Source organism: Carcharodon carcharias, chromosome 31 (assembly GCF_017639515.1).
Source record: "Carcharodon carcharias isolate sCarCar2 chromosome 31, sCarCar2.pri, whole genome shotgun sequence".
Classification (NCBI taxonomy): Eukaryota; Metazoa; Chordata; class Chondrichthyes; order Lamniformes; family Lamnidae; genus Carcharodon; species Carcharodon carcharias.
This window is the reverse complement of record NC_054497.1, coordinates 14504692-14532343: the sequence shown is the minus strand read 5'-3', so window position 1 is coordinate 14532343 and position 27652 is coordinate 14504692. Positions and strand designations below refer to the sequence as shown.

The following is a 27652-nucleotide window of genomic DNA, read 5'->3' as shown; positions in this document are numbered from 1 at the left end:
TTGTTATCCGAGGGATATAAAGGGATATGGGGAAAAATTGGGAATGTGGATTTAGATTTCAGACCAGCCATGATCTCATTGAATGGTGGAACAAGAGCAAGGGCAGCAGACACATGGGAACACCACCACCTGGCAGTTCCCCTTCAAGTCACTCACAGTCCTGACTTGGAAATATATCAGCCGTTCCTTCACTGTCACTGGGTCAAAATCCTGGAACTCCCTTCCTAACAGCACTGTGGGTGTACCTACACCACATGGACTGCAGCGGTTCAAGAAGGCAGCTCACCACCACCTTCTCAAGGGCAGTTAGGGATGGGCAATAAATGCTGGTCCAGCCAGCGACACCCACATTCCGTAAATGAATAAAAATAACAGATTTGAGGGGCTGAATGGGTTCCTTCTATTTTCAAGTTCTCAGTGGTAGTCATTCCTAACAGTCCCAGTGAGTGGAGACTGAAGCTCCACTCGGAATCCAGTGGGATCCTCACGTTGGATGAATCTGTTCCTTTGCAAAGGGGTCTCCGACCATCCAGACTCTTTGTAAAAGGGGAATTGGACCACAAGACCTCATTAGTGATTAAAGTTTTAAACCTTTTCATTTTAAATCATTGAATATATTTAAGAAGGAAATAGATAGATTTCTGGACTCTAAAGGCCTCAAAGGGTATGGGGAGAGAGCAGGAGTACGGCATTGAGATAGAGGATCAGCCATGGCCATCTTGAATAGCGGAGCAGGCTCGAAGGGCTGAATGACCTACTCCTGATTCTTTTTTCTATGCTTCTATGTTTCTGCTTTTTAACAGCCTTGTTTAAAGACAGATTGTCAGTGTGGATGGGGGAAGGGCACACAGACACGCACATCTGCCCTCCTCACTGCCTTTAAACAATCTATATTTATTGGCTTGGAAGGCAAAAACCCCAGGTGACATATTCTGCTCCATTCAGTCTTTACTGTGCCTGCCCAGTGTGGGAGCAGGTAAAATCTTTGCATCCTGTGGCTGTCATTTGTATCACAGCAGGGCCTGTCTCTTCATTCAATGTGCTGCGTGTTCACTGAATCTCATTACTGGACATCTGAAGAAGCGATGAGCTCTAATTGCCTCTCGTTATTGGCCCAACAATCTCAAACTACGTGAGTAGTTAATATTCCATAGTCCTGACTCCATTAAGCAAAGAGAAAGGACTTGCATTTCTATGGTGCCTCTCAAGACCCCAGGATGTCCCAAAGTACGTCATAGCCAATGAAATATGTTTTTGAAGTGTAGTCGCTGCTGTAACGTAGGAAACACTGCAGTCAATTTGTGCACAGCAAGCTCCCACAAACAGCAATGTGAGAATGACCAGATAATTTGTTTTTAGTGATGTTGATTGACGCTGGGGTTAATCTGCTGGCCATCTTTGAAGTGGTGGCTGCGGAATCTTTCACATCCACCTGAGAGGCGCAACAGGACCTTGTTTTAATGTTTCATCCAAAACAGGATACTGTACTGGAAGGATTGACCAAGAGATCGTTCTCAATTCCCTGGACTAGGGCTCAAACCTGCAACCTTCTGTCTCAGAGGCAAGAGTTAACTATTAAGTGCCTCCACTGAGGATCCTTCGAAAACACAGGACTCTTTGGCTCTCTTCCTCAACCCTTCTCCGACAATCTTTCACAACTCGAGCATGGTGTCGGCCATCTTAACTCATCTTCTCCCCTGCACTTCTTAATATTGCTGGGCCTTTGTCTCAGAGTGGGACAGATGAGGGGAGGGGGTCGTCAGGAAGGAGGAGAGATTCTAGATGGAGAATGTAGGCAGAAGGAGGGAAAGGTGGAAAGAAAGTGGGTTTTAGTAAGAGGAGGACAGTGTGCCTGTGTAACATCTTTAATCTCCCAATGTGTTTTACAGGGCAGTCAATATGGACCTATTTTTCACTGGAGTTTAGAGAATGAAGATGATCCCATTGAAACTTACAAAATTCTTAGCGAGCTTGACAGCATAGATTCTGTTTCTTCTGACTGGAAACTCTAGAACTAGGGGGCACAGTTTTAGGATAGCCATTTTGGTCTGAGATGAGGAGAGATTTCTCCACTCAGAGGGTTGTGAATCTTTGGAATTCTCTACCAGAGAGAGCTGTGGATGCTCCTTTGTTGAAATGTATTCAAGACTCAGTTCAACAGACTTTGGGGCAATTTGAGGGAATCAAGGGATATGAGAATAGGGCGGAAAGTGGAGTTGAGATAGAATGGCGGAGCAGGCTCGAGGGGCTGAATGGTCTACTCCAGCTCCTTTTTTCTTATGTTCTTAAGTTAGATATTAGGCATAAGTCAGGAGAGCAGGACTGGCAGAATGATTACATTTTCAGAAGTTGTTTATAGGCCAGGAGAGAGGTGGTGAGGCAAAGGGGTTTAAGTAGGGGTGGGCTGGTAGGGGGGTGCTGGTTACAGAGAATTGTGACACAGGCATTTCATAGATAAATGAAACAAAACACTGAGTGATGACACAAAGGAGAAAAATGGAGATATACAAATAAATGTATATGAAATTGAAGGGGTAAATTTCAGGAGCTGGTCTCTGATTAACTCTGGATGCATAGATAGTTACAAGTTAGTGATAGTTGTACAGTTAAGTGGGTGAAGGTTTGTTTCTGGGTTGGTGCAGTTCTGTATATCCTCCTCCTCATTCAGGTACCCTGCCCGAAAGGGCATTGGTGACCATGGACTTCCATTGGATTGGTCCATGATTATGATGGCAAAGTACTGCAGTGCTTTGCCGTCTGCAGTCTGGCTGACCAGGAAACTCTCTCCCGCTCCCACCGCCTGCCATCAGGCGTATTGGAAGGATTTACAGGTTGATAATCCATGTTATGGACACTCGTTCTTTGGACATCAAGGCTTGAACCTTCTGGCCCAGAGATAGGGATGCTGCCCACTGCGCCACCATCACAGTCCTCCATCATAGTCCAAAAATGGGCGAAAAGTTGAACCGGGACCTTCCTGGAGAATTTGGCTGGTTCAGTTTATATTGGCCGGGATTTTCCGGCCCCATCACGGACGGGACCCCCCCCCACGGGCGAGGCAGCGCCGCAGCCAGGAGTCCATTGACTTGCGGTGGGACCGGCAAGTGTGGAAAATCCCGCCCATTATTTCACACTTTAGGAAGGATGCTAAGCATTTGGAGCAAACGCACAGGAGATTTATCAGAATGGCACCAGGGATGAGGGACCTCAGTTACTTGGAAAGGCTGAATGAGCTGGGCTTGTTCACCTTAGAGAAAAGAAGGTTAAGGGGAGATTTAATAGAGGTGCTTAAAATATGATAGTTTCTCCTTATTTACTCTGTTCCCTCTGGCAGGAGGGTCAGTAACCGGAGGGACATTGATCTAAAATATTTGGCAAAAGACTCATAGTGGAGATAAGGAGATTTTGTTTTACACAGCGAGTTGTGATCTGGAGCGCACTGCCTGTAAGGGCAGTCGGAGCAGATCAATTGTAAATTTCAAAAGAGAATTGGATAAATACTCAAAGGAAACGTCAGCAAGGGCTAAAGAAGGGGAAGTGGGATTAATTGACTAGCTCTTTCAAAGAGTTGTCTCAGTCATGATGGGCCAAATGGCCTCATGCAGTGCTATAAGATTCTATGATTTTATTTATACGTATATTGTGGCTAAGGAGGTATCACGATTCATGTTCCTATTATAACACAGAACCTCCCCAATGATTGTCAAATTATTGCTGTGTTTTAACTTTGCTCTGTTAAAGAATGTATGAAACAATTATGAGACAATGAATCATTGTAGGCTTGCAGAACAGAACAATTCCAGAACAAGACAATTAAATCACAAATCAGAGTTTCACCCATTCTTAGGAAAAGTTTCAGTCTGATGTCTTTTTCCCTCCAGAGAATCCCAATCCAAGATCTGAATATAACCATTACAGTTGGGAATTCTGTGGCGAGTAACTCACCTCCTGAAGTCCTAAAATATTTCTTCCACCTACAAGGCACAAGTCAGGAGTGTGATGGAATACTCTCCACTTGGCTGGATGAGTGCAGCTCCAACAACACTCAAGAGGCTCCAAACCATCCAGGACAAAGCAACCCACCATCTTAAACATTTACTCCCAGCCACCATCTGCAAGATGTACTGCAGAAACTCACCAAGGCTCCTTCGACAGCACCTTCCAAATCCGTGACTTCCACTACCTAGAAGGACAAGGGCAGCAGATGCATGGGAACGCCACCAGCTGCAAGTTCCCCTCCAAGCCACACACCATCCTGACTTGGAAATATATCGCTGTTCCTTCACTGTCAATGGATCAAAATCCTGGAACTCCCTCCCTAACAGCTTTGCGGGTGTACTTACACCACATGGGACTGCAGCGGTTCAAAAAAAGCAGCTCACCTCAAGGGCAATTAGGGATGGGACTAGCCAGCGATGCCCACATCCTGGTCTGCTCAGATGGTGATGGTAGGACAGGCACAGTCTTGGTGTCAGTGCCCTTGTGCTAGCTAGGAGGGGAAGAAACAGCAAGTCTTCCTGGTCCTGCTCCTGATCCATAGGACGATTCTGGAAAGCCGTGGGCTGATCGAGTGGCTGCTTTGTCCTGGACGGTGTCAAGCTTCTTGAATATTGTTGGTGCTGCACTCATCCAGGCAAGTGGAGAGTATTCCAAAGTGGTGCTGACTTGTGCTTTGTTGGGGCACAGGCCTTGAGGTGTCAGGATGTGAGTTACTCACTGCAGAATTCCCAGCCTCTGACTTACTCTTGCAGTCACATTATTTATATAGCTTGTCCAGTTCAGTTTTTGGTCAATGGTAACCCCCAGGATGGTTGAAGATGTGGGATACAATGACAACAAGACATCGAATATCAAGGGGGGGATGGTTGGAGTCTGTTTTGTTGGAGATTGTCATTGCATGGTAACGCGAATGTTACTTGCTACTTTTCAGCCCAAGCCTGAATAATGTCCAGGTCTTACACCAGGTGGGTTACTGCCTATGGAGAACTGGTTGTGCCTGAAGGCTGGACATTGCTGGGCAGCATATCAGAGAATCCCCGGTGGTCATAGCAACCTATACTGGAGACTGTGGTGGACTGAATTTCAGCTCTGAGGGTCAGTGGAATGGAATGAAAAATGATCCACATAAGAATAATGTGAATGCAAAATATCCAATCTGCTAACTCTCTCCCTCGAGGTACATCCTCAGGGCTACTCGTGTGGGAGCAGAGAATACAAAGTGGCCACTTCACGATAATGCGATTTGCGATCAGCAGTCTGCTTACTAATCCACAGAACCACAATAATGCAGAAAGGGAGCAAAACCCACCATGGTCAGTGTACAAGAAACATTCTTTTTATTTTAAATGAACGATAGTATTTACTGACGAAGCCATCTTGTAACAAAAAATATCTTCTCCAAGCAAAATAACGATATTGGATTTTTGGTGTTTGTCTTTTGTTTTCTGTCACACACATTCTCGAAGGATGAGGACATGGTGGGGACCTTGCTGGTTGAGAGGAGTTGAAATGTGTATTGTTGCTTTCTATTCTTAGTAGCGCAGTTGGGCTCAGGAATTCTCTGCGTAAACATCCACCAGCTGAGCCCTCCTCCTATCCTTCTGCTTAGCAACACGATAGACTTCCCAACAAAGTGCTGCTTCAATTTGATCCTCACATTTTTTAATTCAACTGGCCTTGAGTATACCTTCAGTATAAATGCTGAACTATAGCCTCAAATTCGACTTCCTTACTTACAAATCAGTCACCCTCCTGCCTCCCTCAGCAACCTCCTTGCACACCGTGACTTACAATCCTCCTGAATCTGATTTCTTGTGCATCCCCTCATCCCCTCCCTTCAATGTATCTTGGGCAGTTAAGCAATTGGACATTCTTCCTGCATCCCTCCTGGTCTTCGAAGTCTATGTTTTTCATCACACAGTTGGTCACTTCCAGCTCTTACATTGCTACCCGATGTCTATTTTCCTTTCTGTTTGGGACACTGGGGTGTTTTATGGATACGCTACATAAATGGCAGCTATTGCCATTTTCACTGTAACAGTGAGCTCAAAGTTGCTTTGACATTATGGTATAATCACAAGAAAGACACCTACAAGATGTTTTATTTCATTTAGAGTTTGGGACAACCTGTGATAAAAAGAAAGACTTGCATTTCTAAATCGCCTTTCACAACCTCAGGATGTCCCAATGTGCCAATGAATTACTTCTGAAGAGTAATCGTTATTGGAATGTAGGCAGCCAATTTGCACACAACAAGCTCCTAGAAACAGCAATGTTATGATCAGATAATTTGTTTTAGTGATCTTGGTTGAGGGATAAATATTGGCGAGACACTGGGGAGAAGCCCCACCCTTCTTCAAACAAGATCCATGAGATCCTTTACACCCACCTGAGAGAACGGCAGTGCTTCAATTTAACGTCTCATCCAAAATCTGGCACCACTGACAGTGCAGCACCCCCTCAGTATGGCATTGGGTAGATCAGGATTTTGTACTAAAGTCCCTGGATTGGGAATTCAACTCATGACCTTCTGACACAGAGGTGAGAGTGTTACTTACTGAGACAGGGCTGAGACTACAATAGCGTCACTACTTCACTGAATGTATCTACTCCTATCAGTTTATTTCTGTTAGCATTTAAGTAGAAACTGAGTGTTTTCTTTTGCTGGGGGTAAGTCACTTCTGGCTGGAATCATTCAGCATTCCCAAACTTACCCCCACCACCTCCACCCACCAAAAATTGAAGCCACAGAACACCCAAATTAAGCTGTTTATGAGGCTGGAGCTGAACAAAAAATGTCCCACCAAGACATTGCAGTCTCTATTCAACTGTATGGAGCTAAGTGCAGTGAGGGTGTTCACAATTGGGAACTGGTCACACAAAGTGGTTGTCAGAAAAAAATCAAGCTGCATTGAACTCTTTCCCCTGAAAGACGATCAGCGAGATTCTCTGCACCCGCCCACTGCCGCAAGTCAATGGGCTTCTGGCTGGGGCACCGCCTCACCCACGGTGAGTCCTGCCCACAATAGGGCGGGAAAACCCCAGCCTATGGATGCTGAGGGACAATTGGAGCTTTCAGGGCTGAAATTGGTAGATTTTAATTGGGTAAGGGTATCGAGGAATATGGAGCAAAATGGAGTTGAGGTACAGATCAGCCATGATTTGATTGAATGGTGGAGCAGCTCTGAGGGGCTGAATGGCCTCCTCCTGTTACTATAAAAATGAAAAGCAGGAAGAAACCCACTGGTGATCTTTTCTATCCCATTTAGTTGTGAGACATGTTGCATCTTGATGCAGACTCACCACCCACCTGGAGCCATTGTAAATCTCCTGGGAGAGGAGAGAAACCAGATTTTTAAAACCCTGGCCAATTAAAGTAAGAACAACGATTTGAAAAAATCCTTGCTGAACACGACTCCTATCAGCTACAAAATGGTGCACAGGAATGTGAGAAATAAATCGTTCACTAATATGCAAATATTCCTAAGGTCTTGCACACATTTTCAGATCTTTTCACTGCTGATGCAGTTCATTAGAAACAATTTCACAAATTCAGAAATTGATAGTCAGCAGATACCCTGTCTGTGATTAGTCACATTTCAACACTGGATTGAGAAGAGATCTATTATTTTTCTCAGTGACTTGTTTTGCCAATGCAAGGTGCTAATGGGCGTTAGAAGGTTTATTGGTACTCGCAGTTCATGATCCCATTGGCAAGTATTAGATACCATATGAGGAGATTGGTCCTGAAATTCCACATCATCCGTGGACCAGATGGTCTCTGGTTAATTGGAATTCTTTTAATGAGACTAAATAGGAGTATTTGGATTGTCTTTCTGATGGACTTGATCAAGAAGGGGTTTAATCTATTGGATATTGTACAATGGAAGTGGAGAGAAAGGGTCTAATCCTTTGGTGCTCTATAAAATGAGGAATGAATGGACAGAATTTAGCCAAATTGGTCACAAGAGCATATGAAGCAGGAGCAGGAGTAGTTCCTCCAGCCTCTTCGACCATCCATATTATTCACCAAGATTAAGGCTGAAATTTAACCTCAACTCCACTTTCCTGCCCTATCCCAACATCCCTTGATTCCTTTAATGCCTCAACTTTGAATATACTCAACCACTAGGTACCCACAGCTCTCTGAGACAGAGAGTTCCAAAGCTCTATACCTGAAACATATCTGCGATCATGTTGAGTGGAGGTATGTATCTTAAGTTTGGTTTAAACAGTAAAATAAGCATTACTTCAAAGGTGCCACTCCTTTCTCCTGGCATTTTATCCCATTGTGATTGGGAACGCTCTACCAAATTATAACTAGCAGCAGTTTACTTTTCTGTGTTATCATATGTCCCACTATCATCCTCCTAGACATACTTGTGGTAGCTTCTGAAACATACAAGTGGCTTACATGTTACTTTGTCATAGGGTAGGTAGAGAGAAACTATTCCCTTGGGTGGGGGAGTTCAGAACAAGGGGCCATAACTCTAAAATTAGAGCCAGGCCATTCCAGTGTGATGCCTTCACCCAAAGGGTTGTGGAAACCAGGAACTCTCCCCCGCAAAAGCTGTTGACGTGTAAATTTGAAAATTGAAATTCATAGATTTTTGTTAGGCAAGGGGATTAAGGGTTACAGAATTGAAGCAGGTAGATAAGGTGCAGAATAGCCACGATCTACTGAATGGTGGAACAGGTTTAAGGGGTTGAATGGCCTCCTCCTATTCCTATGAGTGTGGTATACATGATGAATGCTTCGCTCTCCAAATAGATCCTATAGCAATTTTATTTCCGACTATACAAATAACTGTCTTGCCGAACCACCCTCTCATCACACTCAACATGATGGGTGCGTGACCAACTCTGAGCCTCTGCCCGTGGGGTCCTAATATTAAAAATCTAAGAGATTCGAGATGAGTGCCTCAGGATGAGGAAGCAGCCATTTAGGGCTGAGAGGAGGAGAAATTTCTTCACTCAGAGGGCTGTAAATCTCTGGCATTCTCCACCCCAGAGGTTGTGGATGCTCCATCGTTGAGTACATTCAAGGCTGGGATCGATAGATTTTTGGGCTCTAAGGGATAGGGTGAGGAAGTGGAGTTGATGTAGAAGCTCGTCAATGATCTGACTGAGCAGGATCAATGGGCTGAATGGCCTACTCCAGCTCGTATTCCTTCTGCCCTTATCTCTGGGTGGACATGGGTTCTTATTGCCTCAGTTGAATGTGTTGTGAGACAACGCTCAGGACAGGGCACACCACTCAGCATAAACCGAAACAGGGCTGCAAGTTTGTGTGCCCCTTCCCTCCTCACCCAGATACCTGAATTTCAGCAGCCCCGTATGAATGGTACCTCCGCTCTGTCTGAATAGGTCTCCTTATCCAGAGAACATTGGGAATGATTGTAAACATTGTAATTAATTGATCTGTTTTACACATTGTTGCAACTGCAAGTTCATCACTGCCTTTGTGTTCATCACTCACACAGAGAGAGGTGACTGACTTCTCTTTCTCTCTCTCTCTCTCTCTTTCTACGTCTTTCCTGAAACAGGAAATTTTAAAGGTTTATGTAAACAGATCGACCACTTCCCGGAAGACACGGATTACGAAGCAGATGCAGCCGAATACTTCTTACGTAAGCTTGTCTTCCTTCTTACCTCCATTAAAGGTGCTTTGTAAAAAGTCAGGAGGAATTGGGTGGGTTGCTTGTTTGTGGGGAAGTATTATTGCAGGGTATCCATCCATAAATGTTGGAGGATTACATTTATAAATGGGCTGGAGGCACCCCACATCCCTGATAATCTAGTGGTTAAAGACGACAATTGTGGTTAGCCCAACAACCCATAGATCCTAGATTCAATTCCTGGCCTGTGCTGACCTCTCTCATGGTGACTGATATTAATTGGGCTCAGTGTTGCTGGATTAAGGAAGAGGGGGAAAGCAGCCAGGGTTCCAGTCTCCTGATTGTGTGTCCTGCCATCATCAGGTGAGAGCAGGGTTGATCTCTTGTTGGTAATACAGGAAGTGTAGCCAGATGGCTGGGATGGTTTTCAGCCACTGTGAAGCTCTTTTCCCATGAGAAATGGTGCCCCACAAGAGAGCAGAAAACGGGGGTATGAATCAGAAGAAGGCCATTCAGCCTATCCTGGCAGTGCTGGCTCTTTGAAAGAACTATCCAATTAGTCCCACTCACCCCCTTCTCATCCCCATAGCCCTGCAAATGTTTCCTTTCCAAGTATTTATCCAATTCCCTTTTGAAAGTTACTGTTGAAGCTGCTTCCACTGTCCTTTTAGGTAGCCCATCCCATATCACAACAACTCACTACATAAAAAAAATCTCCTCATCCCATCTTTGATCGATTATATTAAATCTGTGCCCTCTCGTTATTGACCCTCCTGCCAGTGGAAACAGTTACTTTCTATCTAGTTTATCAAAGCCCTTAATAAATTTGAACCTTCCTTTAGCCTACTTTCTCTGGAGAACAGTCCTGAATTCTCTAGTCTCAAATATTGGAACCTGATAATAAAAATGACAAAATTATTTAATTTATTCATTCATGGGATGTGGGATTTGCTGGCAAGGCCAGCATTTATTGCTCATCCCTAGTTACCTAATTGAAGATGGTACACAGTCACCTTCTTCAGTCCATGTTTGGTACAACTGTATGGCTTTTAAAGAGGGCAATTATTGGTTAACCACATTACCGAGGGTCTAGAGTCACATAGTGGCCAGACCGTGTAAGAAAGGCAGATTTCTTTCCTTATAGGACATTGGTCAAGGATATTTCTGGACAAAATTACTCAGGCTGGTTCACTTAGGCCCCTCTTAAAAGAATGTTTGATGCCCCAGTCTGTTGGAAGCCTTTCCCTCAGTAGCTCCCCTGCCTCTGAGTCAAACGGTCCTGTGATCAAACCCCATCCCAGACACTCGTAGCGTTGGAGGCTGGAGAATCAGCTTGGAATTGCAAGTTGACTTCCAGCATGATCCTCACATCCGGTGAGTATTGGTGAACCTTCTCCTCATCCCTACCCCACTATCGGCTGGGATAGGGATATCCACAGCTCATTGAAGGAATGTTCGAGCTGTGGCCTGCCAGAGTGTTAATCAGCCTGAGATATTCATCCACTATTTCGAAATTAGACTTGGATTGTTCAGAAGTGAAATCAGGAAAAGCCCAGAAAGAAAAAACAGTTCGGGCCAATATTCTTACTTTCCAGTTTTTACTGTTTCTTCCTTCTGGGTACTTCTTCACATACAAAGGGATAATGGAAATCTGGAACCCTCTCCCCAAAAAGCTGTGGATGCTGGAGGGCAGTTGGCACTTTCAAAGCTAAGAACAAGAGATCTTTGGATAAAGGTATTGAGGAATATGGAGAAAAAAACTGGTAAATGGGTTTGTGATACAGATCAGCCATGATCTAACTTGAGAGGGAGAGCATGCTTGAGGGGCTGAAAGGTCTCCTCCCATTGTGCAGATTGTTGCAAACGAAGACTTGGGCTCATGGTGAAGTTGGACGTTATCCAGTCAAAGCTGTTCTACTATTGAAAAAGATCATGAGTATATAGCGAAGGGAAAAAAACCCTACACTTGATTGAATAATAGATGACAATGATTGAATTTTAAGCCAGTTACACAATCAAAGAGCTTAGGTTACATCACAGACCACAAGGAATCAGTTGAACTAATTACTGCTAATGAGTCTGGTTGTTTCTAGGCCAATCATTGCTGTTTATTTGTACTGGACTATTTTACAACAAAGGATTCATTGTGGCCCAACAATTGGCTACTAGCCCCAGCCCATATGACATCAAAATGGAATGTTGCAACCAAAGCATTGCTACCCAGTTTGTAACCCAACCAATTTATGGCCCAATTTGTCATGTGAGTCTACTGCTGTTGATTCATACAACACACAAGGCCATTCAGCCCATTGTGGTTGTGCTGGCTCTTTGAAAGAGTTATATTAGTCCCATATCCTCCTGTCCTTTCCCCATGACCCTGCAAGTATTTTCCCTTTCAGGTATTTATGCAATTCTCTTCTGAAAGTTACTGTTGAATCTGCTTCCACTGGCCTTTCAGGAAGGTGTGTTCCAATTGACGACAACTTGCTGAATATAAAAAGAGCAATGCTGTCTTTAAAGTTTGCAGTCATGACACAATGCTAGAGATGTTGGTACATTAACCACCAGAGGCTCAGAGCACCACCTACATTAATGGTGTTAACTCCCATCTTCAGAAGCAATGTGGTCTCACGGCACAAGATAAAGACCTGCCTTGGCTATTCTATGGAACAGTGCAACCCTTCACAAGTTCCAACTGCATCGTAGAATAAGGTGATTTGTAAACCCATAGGATGATAGGTAGGGTTGCCTACTGCGATTAAATGTATTCCTGGATGTTTCATCACATGCCTTGCCCCCACACTCCAGCCATTTATTGGCCAACACATCCATCCTTGTAATGTAATAAAAATAAAATACTGCGGACCTGAAATAAAAACAGAACCTGCTGGAAAAGCTCAGGAGGTCTGGCAGGTTCTGTGGGGAGAGAAACGGAGTTAACGTTTTAGGTCCAAAATGACTCTTCTTCGGAACTCATCCTTGTGACATGCTGCTTTCCTACACCTACTTGAAAACAAGAAGACTCATTACCCAATTGGATGATTCTTGGCGGTCAGCCAAACAGCTTTCCCCACCCCCGCCATTTTCAGTATTTTCCTATCTTGTGAAGAGAAATGTAAAAAAAAAATGTAAAAACGACCTTATTTAAAGTCCGGATGATTTTTCTCCAGGGTTACACAATGTCCTGGAGATTGATCTTCAATTCCTAGCGACTCCAGGACAATCCTGGAGGGTTGGCAACCCTAACAGGCGATGATGATCTATACCTCAACCCCATTTTTAATCTTTGCCCCATATCCCTTGATATTCTCACTCAACAAATGTGCATTGAACAAAATCTTGAAAGCTTCATTTGACCATGGCTTTTGGGGGAGTGAGTTCCAGATTTTCACTTCCCATTTTGCGGAAAGGTGTTTCCTGATGTCACTCCTGAATGGTCAGCTCTATCCCCTTGTTCTGGACTCACCCCAACAGACAAAATACTTTCTCCATTTCAACACCATCTAATCCTTTTAACATTTTCAGTACACAATTAGGTCAGACCTACCAAATTCCAGGAAATGTAAGCCCAGGTTAATGTAACATATCCTCACAATTTAACCATTTAGGCCCATCCATCATGTTATCCCTTATCCCCGTCCATCTAACACCAGGATCAGTCTTACGGACTCTTCTCTCGGTGGCCCCTTCATATTGCAGGACTGAGACCAGTGCTTGGTACTGCTATCCAATTTCTATAAAGAAGCAGGAATGGGGGAAATTCTTTTTGCTTACGGTGTCCAATCCCCTCCATCATGGATCCTCCCCTGACATGTGTAAGGATGGACTACACAAACCCACAGTCTTGGCATGCAGCATAATGTAAACATCAAGGGGGTTTATTAGAAATTCTTGTGTGGAGGTTGGTTCATCCTATGGGTGCTCCATCCATGGATTTTAGATGAATTCCTGACGCTCCTCCGTGTCAGAAGAGTGAATTTTTAAACGTCTACGTTTCCCGTATTGGGTGGAACCCACCCTCCCATTGTCGCTCTTCAACCTTGGCCTACTGTCCTCCTTCCATTACAGATGGACAATTGTGGACTGTGCCTTCTGAACCCTCATAGCCTGTGCTTATCATTCAGGGTTGACCCCAAGTAATGTTTGTGACCAAATTCGACCTCACCTGAACCAATCTATTGAGATGAAACAAGAGGCAGAGAAGATAGACTGGAGAGAAAATCTTGGAAACAGTTAAAATTTCTCACATAAGATAACAAGATAAGTCTCCCAATATGAAACTGGAACCTGTTTAATATAATCTTATGTTTCAAGGTGATCTTGGATGCTTTATTTTATGAATCAGCGTGCCTGGGCTTGTAAAAGGAAAATAAATTCTCTCATTGTTTCTTTATTTCCGCTTTATTTTTCCATTTCTCATCCTCTCTATCTTGCCCCCTATTTTTGACCCCACTCAATCCCTTCCTTTCCCCTCCCAGGTGCTGTTCGAGCATCCAGTATCTTCCCTATCCTCAGTGTGATCCTGCTCTTTATGGGTGGCCTCTGCATCGCAGCTAGTGAGTTCTACAAAACTCGACACAACATCATTCTTAGTGCTGGCATCTTCTTCGTATCTGCAGGTGAGAGACCTTTGTTAATCTCATGTCTATCTGAGTTGTTCACCTTTCATTTTTGACTAGGTTTGAAACAAAACAGGAGTGGGGTGGGGGGCAGAATAGAGATGGAGAGAAGAATGAGATTGTGGTTTCAATTTTCTGGGGTTAAAATTCATTGAAGATCTCAATAACGTGTGTGTGTTTGGGTCTGTGTGTGTGTCTCTGTGTGTGTGTGTCTCTGTGTGTGTGTGTCTCTGTGTGTGTGTGTCTCTGTGTGTGTGTGTCTGTGTGTGTGTCTGTGTGTGTGTCTGTGTGTCTGTGTGTGTGTGTGTGTGTATAGAAGCAGACTGACCCATCCATAGCAAGGCAGATGACAATTTTAGACTTTGGACTAGAAGAGTGTGTCCATTATGTTACTATAGCTAACAGTAAGAATTTTAAAAGAAAGTTAGAGAATTACTGCACTGAGGGTGGCAGTGAATGAGTGATGAGGTGGTGCTGCATGAATTTTTTTTGTACCATAATGTGATGTAACGCGGATTCAGGTCCACACAGGGCAAGTGTGATGGTGTAGTGGTCTGAATGTGAGACAATAGACTCATCAAAGCTTCAATTAAGCGACACTTGGGATAGACTGATGACGCCTTTCAGCCTGTGAGGAGGAATTTAACAGGTAGCGGAAAGCAGAAACTTCCCTGAATATCAAGCTTTTTCCATCCACAATAAATCTAAGAGCTCCCCTCCCTCTCTTTATTATTCAATGCTGAATTATTAGCAAACCAGTTGCAATATAGAGCAAGGTGTCAGTCTTGCTGAATGAGAAATGAAAAAATTGAAGAATGTACTCGCTGTGAGTACCTGGCAAGGAGCGAGTCTTGTGGAGCTTTCCTTTGCTAGTCATTCACAGGATGTGGGCATCACTGGCAAGGCCAGCAGTTATCACCCATCCCCAGTTGTTACAAGTGAGTGGCTTGTTAGGTCATTCCAGAGGGCAGTTAAGAGTCAACCACATTGCTGCAAGTCTGGAATCACAAGCAGGCCAGACCGGATAAGGACAGCAGATTTCCTTCCCTAAAGGATGCCAGTGAACCAGATGGGTTTTTACAGCAACCTGAACATTTCATGGTGGCCATCCCAAATTTATTTAACTTATAAATTGCCCAGCTGCCATGGTGGGATTTGAACTCTCATTACTGGATTGTTAGTCAGGCTTTCTGGGTTACTTGTCCAGAAACATAGCCTCTTTGAGTTGATTGAAGTAAAATGGATAAAGTGACGACTCCAGTGAATGGAAATTTAGCAGCTAATTGGGAACGATTTAAACAGTGACTTAATATAACAAAGTTTTAAAAAACTGTGACCATGAAAGCATCCACCTTCCTTCATGTTATTAGGTAAGAAATAACTTCGAGGGGAGAGAGAGAGGAGTTGATGCTGGGTAGATGTGTAGACATTTGGGGAGTGTGCAATCTGACATGACATTTTATGGCACTTTCCATGTTTTCATGTATTCAGAAGGGACGCCAATTGATATAAAATTGCATTAAGAATTCGCGTTAATAACTGTAAACGTGCTGAACTGACAATCACGGATAAGGAACAGAGTCATTTAAAAAAAAATACACTCTCAGAATGTGGGCATTGCAGGCAGGGCTGCTGTTTATTACCCCTATCTCTGGTTGCTCCCTGGGAAGGTGGTGGTGTGTCACCTTATTGAATCGCTGCAGTCTTTGTGGTGAAGCTGCACCCACAGTGCTGTCGGGAAGGGAGTTCAGATCCAGGATTTTGAAGCAGAGATAATGAAGGAATGACCGATACATGCCCCAGTCAGGATAGTGCGTGACTTAGACGGGAGCTTGGAGACAATGGTGTTCCCGTTCGCTTGTTGCTCACGTCCTTCTAGGTGGTGGAGACCACAAATTTGGGAGGCGCTGTTAAAACAACAAAAGATATAAAATAATCTAGCTTGAGGACTGTGTCAGCGTGGCTGACCTCAGTACACCATTCACCAAGACAAGTACCGTTCACACGGTAAGAAAAGGAACAAATGACTGTTGCCAGAATGGAGGACTTGAATGTCATAAATAAGGGAGATAAAGCAAGTCAATGGGTGATCTTGTTCACAACTCTGAACAAAACAAACGATGAAGTTTTGGATCCTGAAGGGCTGATATACAGAGAATGTTTGAAGCTTTAAGCTCCTGAGGGAATGGGGGCACTCTTTGATAATGCAACAGATTTTAAAAATGCCCTCAGCTCTGGCGACTGAACCTAATTGAAGCAAGTTCCAAATTATGTGTGTGCAATATTCCTGATGAGGACTCTCCTTTTGACATTATGTATTGTTCCCAAATGATACTACGATACTGAGTCTCGGGTCTGTGCTGAAAACTGTAACAGTACCAACAATTACACTTTTTGGTCGCTGATTTATTGGTTTTCCATTGTTTCAATGTGCACCAATCACCGGAGTTTGCTGTGTCATACCGATTGGGGTTTCAGTTAAAAAAATTATTGTGAACTGATAATGTAAATTCCACCAGGATGCAGATTTCTGTTTCCCTTTGATGTGGCTTATCGGACAATTCATTTTTTTAATTAATGTAGAAGCTCAGGTTATGAGTCAGGATGAAACAGAAGACCTTAAATGCTAGCAACCTGAAATAAAAACAGAAAATATCGGGAATGTAAGTCAGGTTATTGTATTGAACTGAGAGCCTTTGAGGAGCAGAAACACGTGAAACTTTAAACGGTCATTTCTCTAACCAGATGCTAATGAATCGACTATACATTTAAACGTTTCCTGTTTTGATCTAAATTATAGCTTTTATTTACCACCAATTTGTTTTGCATGATGGAGAATTTGATGTCCGATGTACACCATGTTCCATTTCTGGAGAGATAGAATTGAAAAGCAGAGATTCAATGACACTTGGAGCACTGTGGGCAGTCCTGCTCTCTATATTGCTAAAAGGATATTGAGGCACCCGATGGAATGGAGAAGATGCCAAAAAAGATTGACCAGAATGACATCAGAACTGCAAGGTTATACTGATCAGGAAATATTGAACTGGTTGGAGCCCTCTTCTCTAGAAAAGAGAAGGCTTAAGGGGTGACCTGATGGAGATCTTTAAAATGATGAGAGGCTTTGATAGGGTAGGTGCAGACAAGTTGGTTCTACTTGTGGAGGAGACCAGAACTAGGGGGTCATAAATATAAGATAGTTGCTCATAAATCCAATTGGGAATTCATGAGAAACTTGAGCCAAACAGCAAATATTTAAGGGGAAGCTGGATAAACAAGAGGGATAGAAGGATATGGTGATGGGGTGAGATGGAGATGGGTGAGAGGAACCTCATCATGTGACTCCAACATGGACTAATTGGACCGAAAAGCCTGTTTCTGTGCTGTAAGGCCAATGTAAGTAAAGCTGAAAGTGATTTGCAATTTAGCTGAGGAGGTCGGATAGTTTATACATAGAATGATAGGTAGTGTACTCCAGAGTGAGTCACAACCTGGAATCAAGCTGAGTGGTTGGAATGAATCCTCTGTGTGAATTAATGGGTACCTTGGAGCATTTATACAGATTAAAATCTCACCCCGCCCTATCTCAGTAACCTCCTCCAGCCCTGCAAACTTCGGCAATCTCTGCACTCCTCCAATTCCAGCCTTTTTTGCATCCTTGATTTTAATCTCTCTACCACTGTGGCCAAATATCAGCTGACTGGGCCCTAAGCTCTGGAATTCACCCCCTAATGAATAGGAGCAGGAATAGGCCATTTGGCCCCTCAAGCCTTATCCACATTCAATAAGATCATGGCTGAACTGCCCCAGGCCTCAACTCCTCTTTCGTGCCAGCTCCTCAAAGCCCTCAACTCCCCGATATTTCAAAAATCTATCTACTTCCTCTTTAAATACTTTCAGTGATCTAGCCTCCACAACTCTCTGGGGTAGAGAATTCCAGACATTCACTGTCCTCTGAGAGAAGAAATTCCTTCGCATCTCAGTTTTATATGAGTGTCTCCTTATTCTGTAACTATGACTCCGGTTGAAGAGTCCCCCACTAATGGGAACATCTTCTCAACATCTACCCTGTCAAGCCCCCTCAGAATCTTGTACGTTTCAATAAATCACACCTCAGTCTTCTAAACTCTAATGAATTAAGGCCTAACCTGTTTAGCCGTTCTTGATAAGTCAACCCTTTCATCCCAGGAATCAGCCTAGTGAATCTCTTTTGAACTGCCTCCATTGTCAGTATATCCTTTCTTAAATACGGGGACCAAAACTGTACACAGTACTCCAGGTGCAGCCTCACCAACACCCTGTACAGTTGTAACAAAACTTCCCTATTTTTAAACTTCAACCCTCTAGCAATACAGGCCAAAATTCCATTTGCCTTCTTAATTACTTGCTGCACCTGCATGCTAACTTGTGTTTCATGCACAAGAACACCCAGATCCCTCTGTGCTGCACTTTTTTGGAGTCTCTCTCCATTTAAATAATAGTCTGCCTTTTGATTCTTCCTACCAAAGTGCATGACCTCACACTTTCCTACATTAAACTCTATCTTCCAAGTTTTTGCCCACTCACTCAACCTACCTATATCCCCCTGCAGATTCCTTATGTCCTCATCACAACATGCCCTCTCACCTATTTTGTATCATCAGCAAATTTGGATACATTACACTCTGCCCCCTCCTCCAAGTCATTAATATAGATAGTAAATAATTGAGGCCCTAGGTCTGATCCTTGTGGCACTCCACTAGTTATGTCTTTCCAATCTGAAAAGGCCCATTAATCCTGACTCTCTGTCTTCTGTGTGTTAACCAATCCTCAATTCATGCTAATACATTACCCCAATACCATGAGCTCCTCTTGTGCAATAACCTTTTACGTGACACCTTATCAAATGCCTTCTGGAAATCCAAATACACTACATCTACCAGTTCCCCTTTAGCAACTCTGCTTGTTATATCCTCAAAGGACTCCAGCAAATTTGTCAAACATGATTTCCCTTTCACAAAACCATGTTGACTCTATTTGAGCGCTAAGCTTTTCTAAATGTCCTGTGATTTCTTCCTTAATAATGGACTCTAGCATTTTCCCAATAACAGTTGTTAGGCTGACTGGCCTATAGTTTCCTGCTTTTTGTCTCCCCCCCCCTTCTTGGACCGGAGTCACATTAGCGGCTTTTCAATCCGCTGGGACCTTCCTGGAATCCAGTGAGTTCAGAAATATTTCAACCAACGCCTCCACTATCTCTGCAGCTGCTTCCTTTAATACTCTTGGATGCAGGCCATCAGGTCCTGGCGACTTGTCTGGCTTTAGTCCCATTAGTTTATCAAATACTTTGTCCCTCGTGATAGAGACTGTTACAAGATCTGTCGTCCCATTAGCTCCTTGAGTATCTGATATCTTTGGGATGTATACCTCCACCGATGCAAAATATTAGTTTAAATTATCTGCCATTTCCCTGTTCCCCATTATCAATTCTCCAGTTGCATCCTCTGAGGGTCCCATGCTCACTTTAGCTACTCTCTTTTTATATACCCGTAGAATCTTGCTGTTTGTTTTTATATTTCTTGCCAATTTACTTTCATAATCAGTTTTCTCCCTCTTTTTTAGGTTTTTAGTCATCCCCTGCTGATTCCTAAAAAATTCCCAATTCTCTACCAGTAGTTTTTGCAGTTTTGTATGCCTTGGTTTTTAATTGGATACTCTCCTTGACCACCTTTGTCAACCACGGGTGGTTCCACCTTCTCAACGAACACTTATTTTTGACCAGGATAAATTTTTGCTGAATGTTATGAAATATCTGTTTAAATGTCTGCCACTGCTGATCCACTAACTTCCCCTTAGTCTATTTTCCCAGCCCACTTTAGACAACTCTTTCTTCATACCTCTGTAATTGCCCTTATTTAAGTTGAGGACATTGGTTTGAGACCCGAGTTGCCCACTTTCAAACTGAATTTGAAATTCCACCATGTTGTGATCGCTATCCCCTAGAGGATTTTTAAGTATAATATCACTTATTAATCCTACCTCATGTTATCTCTCCACCTCTCTACCTTCATCTACTCTTTTTAGACACTCTCTAAAATGTGTCCCTTTTCCCCAGCTTTTGGCCACTATTCCTTACATCTCCTGACATGTCGTGTTATCAAACCTTGTTTGCTTGCACTCCTGTGAAGCATTCAGGACTTTTTGCTATGACAGAGGTATAGATGCAAGTTGATGTTGTTGGTCAGCCTGCGAACTTGTGCGAGTGGATCTAGAGGAGTTAGTAGTCTTGTTTTATTTGTAACATTCAAGGAAATACCTCAAGAAGTGTGTATCTAATACATGTATGCACGCAGCACGCAACACTCAGTTAATTTTAGTGTCCTTTCAACACTCTTCAATTCACTTATGATTGTTGATCAAACTGAGGGCATAAGGAAGCCCGCTTGTGGAGTTCAGGGAATATTTTCAGATTAGGAGAAACGAGAAAGGAAAATTTGGAGGAGCAATAACCAGAGTCATTTTAATCAGATGAAGGAAGATAATAAAAATGAACATTACCACCAGAATACAAAGGGGAGTAAGGGGTGCTACAGTTGTACAGAGCCTTGGTCCAATTGGAGTAACTGTGTTCCATCCTGGGTGCCGCATCTCAGGAATGATATATTGGCCGTGGAAGGGTGCAGCATAGATCCACCAGGTCTGGCCAGGACTGGGGTGACAAGCAGCCTTCCTGGAGTCTAGGACCAGGTAAGTGCAGAGGGTCTGGTGCCTCATGGCATGGAGGGGAACTGAGGCCTGAGGAGGGGTAGGGCTAGGGGGTTTTGGGATCTTAATGGAGAGGCCAGAGTGGGGAGGGAACACCTAGGAGGGGCAGGCCTTGTGAGTGGGTGGGGGGGTGGTGGTGTTTCCAATGCGGAAAGGGGCACCTTGAGGGAGGCGCCCCTTCCTTCCCACCCGAGGCTTGTGCAGGGCTGTTGGGCTTTTCCCCTGTCCCTGGACTCCTTCTACCAGCCTCAAAATTGAGGCCGGGTGGGAAGTGGACCTTCAGTAGCCAATCAAGGTTGGTCAACCTAGGCCTCACCCACTCCCCATAAGATTTCAGGACAGATTGGAGAAAGACGGGAGGGCCACCTGGGGAATTTCAGAGGCCCCCCCCCCCCCCACCCCCCCCCCCCCCCCCCCCCCACACCCCCCCACCCCCTCCCACCCCCTCCCCCCCCCCGCCCCCGGCCTGCAAACCTGCCCATGATCTTAAGATTAGAACTAGGCCGTTCAGAAGTGAAATCAGAAAGCACTTCTTACATACATGTTAATAGAAACCTGGAACTCCCCCCCCCCAAAAAGGCTGTGGGACGATCAGAGATTTTGAGATTGATAGATTTTTGTTCGGTAACGATATCAAGCAACATGAATCAAAGGCAGGTAAATGGAGTCAAGGGGCAGATCAGCCAACGTCTAACTGAAAAGCAGAACGGGCTCAAGAGACTGACAGCCTCTTCTTTATCCAGTAACAATACAACCTGTTTCTAACTGTCACCTTGGGGGGATTGTTTGTACATTGCAGAGATGAAAAAACTCTTAACTGTAGGGATTACCCAACCATACCACCAGCACCGAAGATCAGAAAAGATCTGTTAATATTCTGTCACAACTGGAGAAGGAAGGAGTCCCCAAGGGGTCAATTTATTTTCTCTCTGTTTTATCTTTGTGTGTTACATTTGTGTAACTGTGATTACTGCATTTATCGGCTTCTTAACAGTAGGTGATGCTAGCTTGGTGCTTTCATATTGTTGATGTGTTGGGTCCATTACCTTATAGTTTCACCATCATACTTGGGTGTGTTTGCTGTAATTTTGGTGAATTTTGTTGGCATATTTTGGGTGAGGTTGGCATATTGTAGATGTTTTCTGATGTACTTACTAGTGTATCTGGGGCATGGGGTTTGAGTGAGTTTGGTGTAAGTTCGATGGGTTTATTGAGTTGGGATATCTGGTATATTTCAGATTTTGGGGAGTGTGGTATTGGGGCAGGTGGGGGGTGTTATTTACATTGATCACAAATAGTGCTTATTGTAGATTTGCTGCTATATATATATATTATATATATATATAATATATATATATATATCATTGATGGCTTTAGAGATTTATTTAAGTGGACATTAGTATATTTGTGGCAAAACATAAGAAATGGGAGTTGGAGTTGGTTATTAGGCCCTTTGACTGTGCTCTGCCATTCAACAAGATCAAGGTCGATCTACATTTGCTGAAATATATAAATTATGGAGTTTCTTGGCTTGTATTTGGTGAGTCACGTGATATAGCGATGGTGGTTTTGTGTTTTTGTTTATAGATTCATTTGGATCTGTTTTCAATGGGTTTGGGCAATTTCTGTGGGCATATCTGAACGTGTTCACTACTGTGCTCAGATTTGGATTTACAGATATATTTATCCTTGATTCAATCAGATTTCCACCCCATCAGAGTCTGAAACAAACCTTATCAAAGCCACAAGTGTGATTGTGATAAAAATAAATGATTCCTCCTCGTCCTTCTCGCCTTGTTTGCAGCTTTTGCTGTCCACATTATCTTCCTCTGATGCCTCTCCACCGTCATCCAACTGGGTTCCATTCTTAATAATTGTAGCCCGAGAATCACCTGCAATAGCTTCCCTTCCCACAACTGTTATCTCAGGAGTCTCCCAAGGATCCATATTTAGCCTCCTCCTATTTCTCATCTACGTGTTGTCCCTTGAGATCATCATCTGAAAGATGTTAGCTTCCGTGTGTACACTGATGACACCCAGCTGTACCACACTACTACCTCTATCGACCTCCTTACTGTCTCCACACTGCTTATCCAACATCCTTCCGATCAAACATTCTGAAGACAAATATATGAGAGACCCTCTTTAAAAGGGGTCTTGCCATTCTCCCAACAGTTCAGTGGGTTTAAATAATGTATATCCAGAATTTTCTAGGTTTGATTTCCCCAGCGGTGCTAAGTTAGGTGACCTTAGCCATGGTGATTAGTTACGTGGACATTGCGATTGGCGAAGCACAGCCTGAGAGGGTCAAATCCTAATTGCTGTCCTGGGACCCACCATAGCTCAATGGTAGCCACCTTGACTTTGGAGCACCAGAGCAAGGAAGTTATGCTGAATCTTAATAAAGCTCTGGTTAGGCCACAATTAGAATATTACATCCAGCTCTGCTCACCACACTCTTTAGGAAGGATGTGAGAGTTCTTGAGAGGCTGCAGAGGAGATTTACCAGAATGGTTCCACAGATGAGGGATTTTAGCAACAAGGTGAGCTTGGAGAAGCTGGGGTTGTTCTGCTTGGAGCAAAGGAGATTGAGTGGAGATCTATTAGAGGTGTACAAAATGATGACAGGTTTAGATAAGGTGGATAAAGAAAAACTGTTCCTATTAACTGATGGTGCAAGGCCTGGAACACACACATTTAAGGTTTTAGATGAAGATATGTGAGGGGGATGTGAGGAAGGACAAGTTTTTATGCAGTCAGTGACCTGAAACTCGCTGCCCACAAGGAAAGTGAAAGCAGAGATGATCCGTGATTTGGAAATTGGATGGGCACTTGAGGGAAATTAACCTGCAGGGCTACGCGGACTGAGCAGGGGAATAGGACTGACTGGGTTGCTCTACAGAGAGCCAGCATGGACTCGATGGGCAAAATGGCCTCTTTCTGTGCTGTAAATGGCTCTGTGACACCATGATCTTGGGACATCCCAAAGTGCTTTGCAGCCAATCAAATTGCTGTTGTGATGTAGGCAATGTGGCAGACAATTTGCGCACAGCAAGCTCCCACAAACAGCAATGTGATAATGACTAGACACCTATCTCAGTAACATAGGTTGAGGGATAAATGTTAGCCAGGCCTCCCAGAAGAACTCTGATCCATCAAAATCGGTGTCCAATCAGGACATACTCTTGATGTTCTGAGAGTCAGCTGCACCAATAAGCAAACAACTCCAATCTCTGCTCCTTGAGCATAGATCACGTGAAGTAATTTTATTCACCAGTAAATATACTTGGCTCACACAGTGAAAATAGGTGTTAAGCATCAAGTTTCAGTCCACCTTCACTAATTGGTGCTCGTGTTACTCACATATAAATATGACGCAGGTGCATGAGGAGCAGTGATAGCTAGAGTGATATCCCAAATCTGACAGTATTTATCCGAACAGAATGTGATGTTTAATTATTCATTCTTATGGTGAGTTTATTCTATCCGTCTCTCCAATGGTTTTATTGCTTAATGTACAACTCAGTCAGTGCAAGAGATATAAGTTACCAAACAGTCCCTGGGGTGTGTCAGTACTCACAGGGGATCCCCAGTAGTGTGTTCATGTTTACTGGAAGTCCCTGAGAGTGTGTCAACGTTTAAAAAGGGTCCCGGGAGTGTGGCACTGATTACAGGTGGTTACTGGGAGTGTGTCAGTATTTACAGGGGGTCCACGGGAGTGTGTCAGCTTTGACATGGGGGTCTCTGGGAGTGTGCCGCTATTTACAGGGGGTCCCCGGGGAGTGTGTCAGTATTTGCAGGGGGGGCTCCCTGGAGAGTGAGTCAGTATTTGCAGGGGGGTCCCTGGGGATTGTATCAGTATTTACAGGGGGGTTCCCAGGAGTATGTCAGTATTTACAGGGGGGGTCCCCAGGGGTGCGTCAATATTTACGATGAGGCGGTCCTCGGGAGTGTGTCAGTGTTGATATGGGGTCCTCAGGAGTGTGTCAGTAGTTACGGGGAGTGTGTCAGTATTTACAGGGAGTGTGTCAGTGTTGATATGGGGTCCTCAGGAGTGTGTCAGTAGTTACAGGGAGTGTGTCAGTATTTACAGGGAGTGTGTCAGTATTTACAGGGGGTCCTCAGGAAGTGTGTCAGTATTTACAGGGGGTCCTCAGGGAGAGTGTCAGTATTTACAGGGAGAGTGTCATTATTTACAGGGGCTCCTCAGGAGCGTATCAGTACTTATAGGGGATCGCGGGAGTGTGTCAGTATTTACAGGGGGTCCTCAGGGAGTGTGTCAGTATTTACAGGGGCTCCTCAGGAGCGTATCAGTACTTATAGGGGATCGCGGGAGTGTGTCAGTATTTACAGGGGGTCCTCAGGGAGTGTGTCAGTATTTACTGGTTGTCATTATTTATAGGGGTCTCTGTGAATGCCAATATTTTAGCGCCTCTCCAGCTGAAATGTGCAAAGTGCAGGGCTGTTGATGGAACAGTGCTCCGCATTTCACAGACATGTCTTTGAGATTAATTTTCACTATCCAGCACAAAAACCCAACAGAGTGAAACACTGAGCATTGAACTTGTGGAGACAGACAGAAAGGAGAACTTGTATTTTAGTAGCATCTTTTACCCGCTCAGATTCCCCAAAGAGCTTTACAGCCATTGAAGATACTGCTTGAAGTGTAGGCACCATTGTAATGTAGGATATGGAGCAGGCAATGTGTGCACAGCAAGCTCCCACAACAGCAATGTGATAATGACCAGATCATCTGACATAAGGTATGAGCTGAGTGAGAAATGTAGGCTGGGACACTGGGGTGAACTCCCCTGCGGTAGTGGCTGTGGGAGTTTTTATGAGAGCCCAAGAAGGCAGACAGGGACTTGTTCTAATATCTCATCTGAAAGACAGCACCTCAGACAGTGCAGCACTCCCTCAGTCCTGCACTGGGAGCATCACGATTTTTGATTTGTACCCTGGAGTGGGACTTGAACCCACGACCTTCTGATTTGGAGTTGATAGAGATACCCACCGAGACACAGAATGAAGGATACTTTTGCCTCCTCTCTTCTCCTTCAGGTTTGGTGGAGTAGAAACAAATTCTTAGAATCATAGGATGCTATACCAAAGAAGGAGGTCATTTGGTTCATCAAGCCTGTGCTGGCACTTTGAAAGAGTCCCACTCCCCTGCTCTTTCTCTATGGCCTTTGGTTTTTCCTCCCCTCAATGTTCCTTTTTGAATGTAAATGATTTGTATTGTTTTTATTTTCCTGTTGTACTCCAGGTTTGAGTAATATCATCGGGATCATAGTGTACATATCCGCCAACGCTGGAGACCCAGCAAAGAGCGATTCAAAAAAGAACAGTTACTCCTACGGATGGTCTTTTTACTTTGGAGCCCTCTCCTTTATCATCGCTGAGATGGTGGGAGTGTTAGCAGTCCACATGTTCATTGACAGACACAAACAGATACGGGCGGGGGCCAGATCCACAGATTACCTGCAGTCCTCCGCCATCACTCGGATCCCCAGCTACCGGTATCGTTACCGGCGGCGTAGCCGGTCGAGCTCCCGCTCCACGGAACCCTCGCACTCCAGGGACGCCTCGCCCGTCGGCCTCAAAGGCTTCAACACGCTGCCCTCGACCGAGATATCCATGTACACCCTCACCAGAGACCCCCTGAAGACCACCACCTCGACTGCCACCTATAACTCTGAACGTGATCATAATTTCCTCCAAGTTCACAATTGCATCCAGAAAGACCTTAAGGATTCGTTACACACCAACACGGCCAACCGGAGAACAACGCCTGTATAAACATTGAACGTTGCAGAAAGAGAGAGGAAAGAGAAAAAAATAAATTATTAATAATTTACAAAAACGGAGAATATTAAAAGTTATTGCATGAAAACCCGAATTCCATTGCAAAAAAAAAATGCAAAAGTTACTTTGTCAAAAAAAAAGAGATTTTAAAATCGAAAACCAGGAAGAAAAGGGGGGGGGAAAGAGACGAAAACGGGATGATCCTCGAAGCCTCAACTTCTGCCAGAGAATGGATTGACGAGAGAGAGTGAGAGGGACAATGAGGAAAAGGGAATTTTTGTTCATTTCTCAAATGAATTTAAACGCCATTTATTGTTGAAATTCTTTTTCGTATTACTTTTTCCCTGCCTTAGATTTCACCGAGAGAGACAAGAATGGAAAGAGATGGTTTTCATTAAAGGTTTGTGAGCTTGCTGAAGAGTTTGAAATAAAAATATAAAAAGGACACAGAAATTCATTCTTTGCTATGACTGCAAACAGGGAGAGAATAAAACAAAGGAAAACACAGGACAGAGACAACAGCAACAAATGTCAGTTTTTAATTAGCTCAGCCATTGAGTGAAGTGTCAGTCATCAAAGGAAATTGAAAAAAGAAACAATATATATATTCTTTTAAAAGACATTCTACAGGAGTGTGGCAAGCTGTGGATTTGAGAAAATTGCATGTGATGGATGGGTAATAATTCCCTTCTTCCGACCAAAAGCTCAAATCAAGAATTTAAAACCAAGAAATTTTTTAACGATTTCAATTATTATTTAAGAAAAAAAAGATAAAAATGGAATGGAATATTGTGCAAAGCAGGAATTTTCAGTTGAGAGGGTAAGGGGGTGGGGGAAATGAGGGGGAAATGCATCTGCTTTATTTCC

At 43.8% G+C, this 27652-nt stretch overlaps 1 protein-coding gene and 1 long non-coding RNA gene across 2 annotated transcripts in view; one reads left to right on the top strand and one right to left on the bottom strand.

The window, feature by feature from the left end:
* cacng2a (calcium channel, voltage-dependent, gamma subunit 2a) overlaps positions 1-27581 on the top strand; it is a 62930-nt gene extending 35349 nt beyond the window's left edge. Inside the window, exons 2-4 of the mRNA XM_041177875.1 lie at positions 9546-9629; positions 14096-14236; positions 26247-27581. Of these exons, the coding sequence (XP_041033809.1) occupies positions 9546-9629; positions 14096-14236; positions 26247-26779 (758 nt within the window). The 3' untranslated portion in view covers positions 26780-27581. The remainder of the gene's footprint in view (positions 1-9545; positions 9630-14095; positions 14237-26246) is intronic.
* Positions 15885-27000, bottom strand: LOC121271707. The gene is made up of 3 exons (XR_005941748.1): positions 26911-27000; positions 26462-26771; positions 15885-16143 (listed from the first exon to the last, which is right to left on the bottom strand). It is a non-coding gene; the product is annotated as an uncharacterized LOC121271707 (long non-coding RNA).
* Positions 27582-27652: the final 71 nt, after the last annotated feature.